This window comes from Polypterus senegalus, chromosome 7, assembly GCF_016835505.1.
Source record: "Polypterus senegalus isolate Bchr_013 chromosome 7, ASM1683550v1, whole genome shotgun sequence".
In the NCBI taxonomy this organism is placed as follows: domain Eukaryota; kingdom Metazoa; phylum Chordata; class Cladistia; order Polypteriformes; family Polypteridae; genus Polypterus; species Polypterus senegalus.
In genome coordinates this window covers 155052219-155064454 of record NC_053160.1, presented here as the reverse complement: position 1 = coordinate 155064454, position 12236 = coordinate 155052219, and the positions used below count along the sequence as shown (strand labels likewise).

At 37.1% G+C, this 12236-nt stretch overlaps 1 protein-coding gene across 1 annotated transcript in view; it reads right to left on the bottom strand.

The window, feature by feature from the left end:
- Positions 1-12236, bottom strand: part of slc25a46 (solute carrier family 25 member 46) — a 60849-nt gene that overhangs the window by 33008 nt on the left and 15605 nt on the right. The window contains exons 4-5 of the mRNA XM_039759418.1: positions 8310-8387; positions 7799-7899 (exon numbers count right to left, since the gene is read on the bottom strand). Of these exons, the coding sequence (XP_039615352.1) occupies positions 7799-7899; positions 8310-8387 (179 nt within the window). The remainder of the gene's footprint in view (positions 1-7798; positions 7900-8309; positions 8388-12236) is intronic.

Below are 12236 nucleotides of genomic sequence, written 5' to 3'. Positions count from 1 at the left end.
TCCGATTGTAATTAACTTGTAACAATATAATGGTCCAGGGAATAGCCATAGTATTCCAAATACCATAACTGCTTTAGCGTTGTTACTCTCACTTCTCCTTCTTCTTCTTCTTTCAGCTCCTCCCGTTAGGAATTGCCACAGCGGATCATCTTTTTCCATATTTCTCTCACTGCACCACTCGGAGTATTTATATCACTGTATCTGAGTGTGAATCACAGCAGCAGCTGATCGGAAAGAGAATTATCGGTATACGGCATTAAGCACACGCTGTCTCTGCCAAGGCAAAACGTTTCAAAGCCTTTCCTGTACGGACCTCGGTTCAAAACAGTTTAATCCCAAGAACTTTAAATGCAGCCAATCAAGTGCTCCTTGTAGAACTGTTTGTACTTAGAAGTACAATCACCCCACTGTAAACTTGCACTATAGTTATAATATCGCACAACCTGAACCACTTTATAAAGCGCGTATTTACATATGATGATGATATCATTTTTAAGGTGAAATGCAGCAAAATATGTTTGTTAAATTAAACAGATAAAACTTTAACTTCATTTAAATAATCTATATTCTTCACTGGGAGTGTCGTTAAGGATAGAATAATGTACTACGAAGATATTTCAATGTTCTTTAAACGCTTTGAAGAATCGGCGCTAAGCTTACAGATGGCTTAACGTCTATTACAGAGCTGATTGTATGGCGATCGGTTACTTGGGGAAAGAAAAGCACTAACTGCAGTGACGGCTACGCCAATATATATTGAATATAAAACAAAGATAAAATAACAACACAGCTAAAAACGCAGCGACAAATTTCGGCAAAAGTTAAATGCTTGTGTCATGAGCACGAGGCGGCTAGTGTCTGCAACATACGTGGCCATCCACCGTGCATGACATTGGCGGCTAAGGAGCCACCGATTCTTTCTCTGCCTAGTGCCACCACAAGCTTAGAGCCGCCCCTGAGTACTGCTGCAATAAATTATTTCATCGAAGTGAAACATGTTTAATAACGTGCTTTAACTCCTATCATCATGAAAATGACATCACCTATACATCTCAGTATTTTAATATTCAGAGAGCTGTAATATCACAAATGTAATGGACTCTGTGTCCAGTTGGAGGAAGAGAGCCGGTTTAAGAAGCAAGTAGTGATTCACACACATAGATCACATACGAGTAGAAAATCAAATACAAAACAAAGCATTTAACGTGCTACTTTAATTACGATGTGATTTTAGAAACTGGTTAATTAAACGATTTTAGGATGAATTGTATGATGTTCTACTTTAATGACAAAATAAATACGTGATTAAAGTGGAGATGTCGAGATTGAAGTGGACATTTCGTGCTTCTTCCCCACCGTGTGCCTTTTTTCTCTGTATCCTAATAAGCTTTCATATGACACTCAGACAGTGGGCTTACAACTCGGCTTTCCACGGCGACTTTGATATGTGACTTCTTTTTTATTTCCGGCACTGTGCGATTTTGTGGATGTGAGCTTTCATGTTTCTCCAACACGCTATGCCACTCGATCAACTTCCTTTTGTTGATTATACCACGGCTTATTTGAACAAATAGTATGTTTTTCCTTTGCCTCCACTTGGTATTCGCTGAAATTCTTATGTTCCCCCCGTGCTTTTCCCATTGTTTTTTCACAGAAGGCTGCGCTTAAGGGCGATTTATATTGATTTGCATATTCAAATAGGCGTAATTCTGGGAGGATTTGGGGCGTTACATAATGCGCGTGCACGAGCGTTAGTTTTCACGCTGACCAGGATTTATGTAGCAGAAGAACGTGGAAGTTGGAGTACGCACAGATTCCTGCATCTGGATTTTTCTGTGCGTAAGCATATTTCGGCTTTTGTGCTTATGCCATATTATAGTGCGAGTTCTACGCACGGCGTTATACATGAGGCCCCAGGTCCTTCCATGAAAACCCTAAATACAAAGAGGACTGTTTGACTTATGTTAGGTAGATTGCCCAGAGGGGACTAGGCGGTCTCGTGGTCTGGAACCCCTACAGATTTTATTTTTTTTCTCCAGCATTTGGAGGGTTTTTTTTTGTTTTTTCTGTCCACCCTGGCCATAGGACCTTACTTATTCTATGTTAATTTAATTTAATTTGACTTATGTTTATTTTTTATTGTGTCTTCTATTTTTCTATTCTTCATTTTGTAAAGCACTTTGAGCTACATTTTGTTTGTATGAAAATGTGCTATATAAATAAATGTTGATTGATTGATTGATTGATCTAAAAATTAAGATTTCGTAATACTTAGAATGATTCTGTTATACAGTTATGCAATATTGAGAATGATTTTGTATTACAGTGTATAAACGATGTACGTCACATTCATACAACATAACAGAATTATAGAAATTTAGCCAGTAAAGACAGACAAATAGGCTCAAGTTCCAAGTCCAGATGTATTGTCACGTGTAGGATGTACAGTGAAATTCTTACTTGCTTATCTGACCACCTTGTAACACTTCACAAACTCTCCCGTACAATGCTCAGCAAATATCACTAATCATTATCTACAATGACATTTTAATGGCACAGCTTAACTGAAAGATATTGTAAAGTAGCATTATAAGTAAAAGCAGAACTTTCTCACACTGTCTATGATGTTTTACTGCGTATGATCTTTTCTATCTGAATAACACAGTATAATACACAGACATGACTTACATGAAGTAATTCTATTGGTATAAAATCTGAATCTGTGCCTCAACTACGCTTGAGGAAATTAAACTTTAAAAACTTTATTTTATGATGACAACTCACAAAGCACAGTGGTTTCAATAGTTTTGAAATCAATAAATAGCTCACAATAGTCAAATAACTAAACATTTTGTACAGTAATCTCTGATCTACTGTTTCTTGTATATAGACAGGCTACTAAGATTAATCTACTTTGTTAATAATTAGTCATAATTCTAAACATACAGAAAACTTCAAGTACCATATGCTATTCCATACTCAACATTTCCATTGTTAAAATGGATAATATACAAGCAGTTTGTCAGAGATGTGTCACCTTTAAGGCTGGTGCTTAGTCCCATGTCTCCATCTCCTTCCAAGTTTTACAACTCATACCTTTGTCTAACTAAACTCATTTCGCATTGCAGCAGGTCACCAAGTGTGATCTGAAGACATATCATAATTTGTATTCCACATAAGGTTGCCACTTGTGCAGTTTTCACTGTACGGAACTCAACATAATGTGCTGTCGATGTTGAAAGTGTGTATTGTATGTTTGTCATGTTTCCTTGAAATAAAAAAATCAATTACTTCCTATCTTGTCACACAGACAAATGCGCTGGAATCAAAGATGTCACACTACTGTATTTAAAGATAAACATTCAACAGAAATGCAGCAGCTTTTCATTCCCGATTTGAAAAAAGAAAAATGAAGGGACAGGAATCAAAAGACTCTGGAAAATTATTTTTAATGTTTTAATATCTTACCACAGGGAACGTGATAGATCACTACAACTTCACTTAAACAGGGAAACCCATGAAGCCTTCAAAGTTAGCATATCAATACCTAACAAACATATTTTCTGTATAATTCTTACTGCCTGCTTTTCTTCTCCTTTAAATTACACAATATAATTTTGCTCAGCTTCAGCTTCACTCTTGAATCCGAGATTCCTGATTTGCTGTTGCCAAGACTAACAAACTCATGTCTATCAATTAGATAATAATAACAAAAACAAGTAATAGTAATAACTAATTAAATTTATATAGTGCTTTTCTGACTACTCATATTGCTTTGACAGACTGGAACCACTTCAACAACCACCAATGTGTAGCATCCAACTTTAATGATGGCGACAGCAACAACAGTCATTATTGTGTTGGAATGCACACCTCACATTAGCTATTAGGTGGTGATGGGTGAGAGACTTAGTCAATCTCAGACAGGTGATGATTAGGGGGCGAGAATGACAAGGCCATGATGGGCAATTTAGCCAGTACATCAGGATAATCCCTACTCTTTTCAAAAGATGCCCGGAGATCTTTAATGACCACACAGAGGCAGGACATCAGTTTTATGTCTTATTTGATGGATGGCGCCATATTTATAGTCTAGTGTCCCTGTAACTGCACTGGGGCATTGGGATCCACGCAGACCACAGGGTAAGCACCCCCTGCCGCTCTCACCCTTTAAGTACTGGCTGGGCCCAAACAAGCTTAGCTTCAGGTGGATGACCAGTTCTGAATTATAGGTGGTATGGCTGAGACATAATCCACCAGATCATAGTGCCAAAGATACTCAGGATGTTCTCCATTCAAGATAATACAATATTATGATTGACAATATCAAATGCTCCCCTCTGATCTAACACAATTAGTGTATAAGGAGTCTGCTGCCACAAGCAAATCATTTGTACTCGACCCAGAGCAGTTTCACAGTGGTACTGTGCTCTGAAACCAGACCGAAAGGGTACCATCAGCTTATTACAATTTAACACTAGAATCCCCGAAGCCTACAAAAAAACTCGTAATGCCGGGCCACCTTAAATTCTACACATTTTTTTTAAATTTATTAACACTGAGGTTATAAAAGCAGTCTTTTAAGTAACTGTAACAGAGCCAGTGTCGAGGGATGCACTTATTATTGTTTTAACAGCAGGGATCATGACATGAAGGCAGGATTTGATTAGTGTAATGGTAGGCAAAAATGTTGACAAAACTGGTTTCTGTGACAATTTTTTTTCAAGACTTTTTGACTTTTGGTTTTCCTCCTCAAATTCAAGCTTGTTGAGTTTATTTCAATGGATTATTACTTCCCGTATGTTAGTGAATTGACCACTGCCTGTTTGATGACTCTTTATAGACCCAAAAGTAAGAACTCTTGTTCATTTGTGCAACTATTCGGATTAATTTGGTCCTCATTATAAACAGATTGCATTGATAAGTGAAGCTGTATAAAATGTACCTACTATAGCAGTTTAGAAATGCAGCCAATTTTCACTTAATTCTCACAAAAGTTGAATTTTTAACAATTATACTATCCAATGGTCTAATCACAGTTCCAACAAAACACTGCATGTGATATTTAAATAAGTAAGCAAATGTATGCATCGAGTAACGTTCAGGTGCATTCAGAAACTTGCTTAGCTTTTTTGAATGTTGAAACATTTTTTAAGTTTATAGTTACTTCAAAAAATTTGTTAACACAGTTGTGTTTATTAAATATTTTTCTAACAGTGTGTCATGTTAAAAAAAATCAGTGATAATAGAATTAAACTAATCTACAGTGTTAGTTGTGTACAGAAATTATGTTTTAATGCCATACTATAATACCATGTGGCTGAAATGTATAGACAGCAGATTCCAACACAAGTGATGAAAAGATAAATGTGTTTTTGTTAGTTGTTGGATGTATAGGGTCTATTGCTAACTGGAGCTCAAATTCAATAAACGTAAAATTAAACAAAAAACAATACCCAATGGAGATTTAAAATCTGTGCTGCAGTTTCAAAGATGAAAATGATGATTGACTCTGAACATGATAGATAGCTGATTGTTGTGGTGCTTTGCCGATAAATTACAGTATCAGAGAAATACATTATAGTGTCACAGAGCCATCTTTCATGCATTTCTACATAAGTTAAGCTACTTTGTTGTTTTACTTTTACTTATGTCGCTTACCTGCTTTGATTTCATGAAGCAGGAGTGATGAGCTGCTTGTGACTGAGGTTCACGTTAAGATGCCGCACAGCCACAAAGACAACGCGAGTTGGAGCAGAGGCAGACTTTTACCACATAACAAAAACCTACCGCTGCATTCATATTATAAGGGATAGAACTTACATTGTATGGTGATGAATGAAAAAATACACAATAAATACACATTACTACTTAACTAAATAAATAAAGAATATGATTATTAGCAAATTAAATAAACACACGGCTAACGTTATGTGGAAGAATTTGTGATCAAGGTGTACGTGTCCCTTGAGGTTTTGTATTCTGCTTTTACTAGGAAAATATATGCAGCTGTTTAACAATAAGTACTGAACTGGGTTTCATATCTATTAAATAGTTTCATGCTATTTATTTTCTTGAAGAGTTAGCAAAATTCGTAACTTTACAGGTACCTATTAAGTACAGTATATCATACTTATAAAATATTTCAACAGGCGATTGTTAAAGAGTTATGTGAATACAATGTTTTGTTTCTGTAACTTCAAGGAGAGGCAGTTACCGATAAGACAATTAATGATCTCCGAAAGCAATAAAACTGATAAATGTTTGCTAACTAAGGGTCATCAGACATGCCTTAACTCTTGTTGGTATGAAGTATGCAGGTTGACATTGATTGATGGAATGGCAAGAGTTGGGGGAAGATTTTTAAGCAATAAAAGCGTAGACTGCTTTAACAATATTAATCAGAACTTTAATGTAAAGTTCTGGATCAGCATCAATGTTATTAAAAGACGTCCTTTTGTTAAATTAAATATTGTGGCTTATTTTCCTCTACAGTTAAACCATTCTTATATGGTAATGCTTGATCACCCGACCTGCCTAAAATCTGACCCTGCTCTATCGCATGTCTTGCAGCTAGGTGTACTTGCTTCAGTGTGGACAACTGAAAGTGTTTCACTGTTTTCTGTCATAAGCATCTGTTGAACAAGAAAAAACTCTAAACAGCATACAAGCTGAAGTACCCATTCTCAAGGCAAAGTTGGAACCGTACACTAATTCACAGTTGAAGTAACACAGAATGTTTCTTTGTTTTCGCCAGTGCTTTTCAAAATTTCAAAAATGTGTACAGCATGCTGTATGAGGGATATTTTAATGAAAATGAAACTTTTGCTGCAAATTCCCTTAAAGAAGAGATGTGCCAAACTGCAATAAAATCAATCCACTGGGAACTGAGTTGTTGTATTACATATGAATGCCCCTAAAAATGAGGCAGTTGTCTGAGCTACGTTCAGCTAAACAAAATTAATTTTAAGTAGTCAACGTGCTAAATTAGAAAATGTTAATTCATAGCTAATAAATACAATTGTAAGCTGTGTTAATTCATAGCTAATAAATACAATTGTAAGCCGATTTAATTTGAATATCTGTTTGTTTGTTAACTAAACTTGCAAGAACAGCTGAACTGATTTTTACAAAATGCCTGCACATGCTTTGCTGTTGGTCCAACTCACAAACAGCACCAACACAGGGACTGAAATTGCCATCAGGCAGCAGGAGTGCGCGGGATGAGGATATCATCATCAGAATGCTCAAAGTTTTGTAGCGGCCAAAGCAGAAGGTACACAAAGCGTTTTCTTCTCAGTTAATTAGACACTGTCTTGCAGGACTACAGCTGTTGTCTAAGAGTACATCTTTTTGGCTCATTGTGGGTTGTGTCTAGCTATGTTGAATATCCTAAAGATATTTATGTTCCTCGTATATTTATACCCAGGCAATACTGGATACATTGGCTGGTCAATAATAAACCTATTATTATGCAGTACAGTATTGTCAATAACCTGGATGGACAGCTTAGATGGTCTGTTATCAAATGGACAGAAAGCACATACCAATCAAAAATACGGAGTCAAGCTTTTTTCCTATTGCAATGATATTGGAGTGTTTTAAAATAATACTATTTGCACAAAAATGTACAATGCTACACCGAAACAGTATAATACTCCATGTTAATCATTTTATGAGCATTGTAACTTCCTCATCATGCATAAATGGCTTGAAAATCATGCAGCACAGCCAGTTCTTGAAAATTAAAATTCCCATAGTCTCAGAAATTAGTAATCAGTTTGGTTTATACCTTTACCTAGGCAATGGAGAGCATTCGCTGATGATTCCTTCAGCTCCCAAAGTGATACCCTGGACAATGAATGTACTTCCCATGCCTTTCCAGAGGGCTCTTGGTCCCTAAGAAGTATCAGCAACATAAGACATTTATTAACACAGATATTAGGCATAAACTATTAAACACATAACTTCTATATATCTACACACCTGCTCGCCAAATTCCCAAAACTTAAAAACAATTGATTACAATCCCATACTAAATTCACAATATTAAAGAAATCTTTTAATTGTCTTAAAGAGAAAATAAACTGCATGGTTAGGAGATTTAATTTTAATTTCCGGCTTCTTATCTGATTGCATTATCAACTACCACAAGAAAAGTGTGTGCAAACAGAGATAAGAAAAAGACTGACGTCTTATTGTGTTTTTCATGTGTTTGTTACTCACTTAATCCATGTAATCACAGGTCTGTTTTTTTAATAATAAACTTTATGCTTTTCTCAAAAAAAAAAAAAAATACCGTGCTTTACCTGTGTTTTGGTCACATTGTACATAACAACGATGACAGAGAAAGGAGATAGATGGTAATTCTTTGCATGGTAATTAACCTGTGGTCAAAGAAAATGTTACAATAAACAAAAGGAAAATACATTTTATTACTTGTAAAATTACAGGTAACAGATTTCTAAACTGATATAATTGCAGAAAAGTATGTGAACCCCTTGGAATTACCTTGATTTCTACACGGATTACTCATAAGAATGTGGTCTGATCTTCAATTAAGTCACAATAATACAAAAATAAATAAAAAATGGCTTTAATGTCAAAATTATCTACTTTCCCAGGCAAAGACAATTTAGTCATAAATTAACAGGAAGAAACCACAATAGCTAAAGACAAGGAAACAATATGCAATCTCCACACCAATAGTGAACAGGACGGGGAAAACAATCTGTGTGTATAAAGCTTTAGGGCACTAAGTCACCATGCTACCTGCAAACAGCAAGACTAGAAAATGGCAACTGAAAACTGTAAATCAGTGGGGCTTGAGGGTGCTCTACGATGAACTGGGTTGGTTCCAAATTGGACTGCAGTCGTCAGTCCTTTCATAAAGGCAAAATGGAACAAACAGTTTTGTGGTTCATTTTTTATTATACTTTATTAGTATCCGTCCTGGGTATGACGTTAATCTGCATCCAGCCATGCATGAAGGCCCTCCAACCTGCAGGGAAAAACCTGGGGGTTGGTAGCAGAAATGGCACTCCAGCCACCATAGAAAACCTCCCACTGTTCTATTCCATTTGAACTAGTGTGGTGCTGAGGTGTCACCCGTTGCATGGCTGCACTCGGGTCCTAATCTGGGATCCTGAGAATATTTGTCATTTGGTGGGTGCGTCAATGTGCTGTATCAGTGCCTGCTCCTAACCTTTCTCTTTCTTATTAGTATATACTGTTGTGTAAAATGTAGTCAGATATACAGTCTAGAAATGTTAACACCATTGCATTTTAAATGAAGTATTTTGGGTGAGGGCGGCACGGTGGCGCAGTGGTAGCGCTGCTGCCTCGCAGTTAGGAGACCTGGGTTCGCTTCCCGGGTCCTCCCTGCGTGGAGTTTGCATGTTCTCCCCGTGTCTGCATGGGTTTCCTCCGGGCGCTCTGGTTTCCTCCCACAATCCAAAGACATGCAGGTTAGGTGGATTGGCGATTCTAAATTGGCCCTAGTGTGTGCTTGGTGTGTTTGTGTGTGTCCTGCAGTGGGTTGGCACCCTGCTCAGGATTGGTTCCTGCCTTGTGCCCGGTGTTGGCTGGGATTGGCTCCAGCAGACCCCCGTGACCCTGTATTCGGATTCAGCGGGTTGGAAAATGGATGGATGGATGGATTTTGGGTGAAGAACAGAGTTTTTTTTATAAGGTTCTCAAGCTGGGTATTTTAATTCCAACATTAGTACTGCACGAACTATACACAAAGAGACTGGTTTATATTGTGTAGATAACAACCAGTACCCCACATGCTCAGAATCCAATAAAGGCCAAATTAGTGGTGGTAGGGACTCTTTGAGAAAATCCCAAAAATGAGACAGCAATACTGAGACATTCTGTTACAATTACATTTCACCATAGTTCCCTCTTGTAAATATCTTATTCTTACTCATCCCATAGCTACTCAAGTGAATTGAGATCAAGTGAATGAACACGCCACTTTAAGGAAGTCTTCATCACACTCCTTAATCCATTCTCATGAAACATTACCTTAATGACACATTGCTGATGCTAACAGATGGTTAAATGAGGTTTATGAACTGAAGAGCCTCTTTTGAAGAATATTATAGAAGCCAATGGCTCGGATACAATACACCACATGTGAAAAGGTACACTCCGATTTTTTATTTTAAATCGTATGCAGACAAAGATTTGATCTATACTTAAACAGTGTCTTTAGATAAAAGGTAATACACCGGTAATTGGAGACAAAAATTAAACTTTTACTTTACAATAATTTACTCAACAAATAATAAACAGATACACTTTTTCTGTCAGTGGAAATACTTAAGTACGCCTTGCTTCTAAAAGCAAGTACGTGTTTCCTATGCTCTCTGACATGGACTGACAGAATGTTCTTTCCACTCCTCCATGCAGAATTCTTTTAGCTGTGCAATGTTTAAGAGATGTCTTACATGAACATCCGGTCTCCAATCCCCCACAATATTGTGATGAAATTGGATCAAGGTTTTGGCTTGGCCATTCTAGAACCCTCCATTTCTTTCTTTTCAACCAACCCTTGGTGATTTTACTGGTATTTTTAGGGTCATTGTCATTCTCCAAGGTCCACTTTCAGTTGAGCTCCAATCTTCTGACAGATGGTCTCAGATTATCCTCAAGCATTCCCTGGTACAATGAAAAATGCACAGTGGACTCTGATGGAGAGCTGCCGAAGTTCTGAAACAGCGTAGCAGTCCCAAACCACAACATTTCCACCAATATACTTTATAGTTAGTATCTTGCTGTTCAGGTCAAATGCTGTCTTTGATTTTCTCCTAACATTCCTGCAGGTACTGTCTATCTTTGCCTCATTTGTTCAGGGTACATTGTTCCAGAAGTCCTGGTGTTTGTAAGGTGTTCATTAGTAAACCTTAGTCTTGCCCTGATGTTCTTTCTGGACAGCAAAGATTTTCTCCTCACAAACTGCCCAACAGCCTCATTCTAACGGTAGATTCATGCACTTTGACATCATAAAGGGCAAGAGCTACCTGTAGGTATCATGATGAAATTCTGGAGTACTTAGAAACTTTTTTGAACATCTTGCATTCTGTTCTCGGGCTTAACTGGCTGGGGCAACCTGGCCTGGACACTATGGCAATTGTTTGAAATCTTCACTTGTAAATGATCTTCTGAAAGGTTTAATGGTTGATTTCTAATTGTTTGGAGATCTTGTTAAACCCCTTCCCAGACTCTTGTGTATCTTTAACCTTCTTTCTGAAAGCCTTAGAAAGCTCTATTGATCTATGCATGGTGATAACACACGCTTCAACAAAGCACAAACCAAACCTAATATCTAAGGTTCAACTAAAACAGGTTCCCCCAAAACCCTCCTAATGATGGTTAAGTCATTTGCACCTGATCTGGGGCACCAGATTCTAATTCTAGTTATTTGAGATAGAGATAAAGGTAGGACAGTACTTACTTTTTCCACATGCACATTTTGCATTTATGTTTATTTAAAATATAAAGTGAAGTATAAAATGTACAAATGACGTGATGTTTGTTATCTTATATCACCTTTATCGATTGATACTGTTCAAATGAAGATCACATCTTCATATATTCACACATGTTAAAAAAGAACAAATATTTCATCGGGTGTATTTATTTTTTCACATGACTGTATACAAGAGAACTAAGTGTGTGCCAGTCCACCAACTACAAGAAGAACATCTCTTGGCTGCTTTGACGTCCAGCACAGCAGATAAACTACTTACATGTAGGACAAAAAACTGCAGCGACCGCTGTCCCCTTAGCTGAACTTGAGTGCTACTGGCATGAATTGAAGGCTTTATAAATTAATAATACATCTTGCCTGAAGATTGGGCCTGAGTTTCATCAAAAGCTTGCATATAGTAATCTTTTTAGTTAGCCAATAAAAGGTGTCATTTTGCTTAACTTCTCACTAAGTTAATAAACAAACACTAAGCTTACTAGATATAATTCAAAGAACACCTACAAATAAATTCTCTGAACAATATTTATTAAAGGCAGTTTGAAGTCAATTACAACTGTTGTATGATAAAACCATAACTTTAACTTATGACACCCTGTAATAGACAATGGACTTGCCACCCCTTGTCCAAAGTGTGTCACAGACTGGAGTTAACAATTGTCTGTAACAAGGTTCTCTCTGCTTGGATGGCATTAATTTTACAAGCCATCCCCACTGGGCACTCAGAAGGTGAACGCAGGTC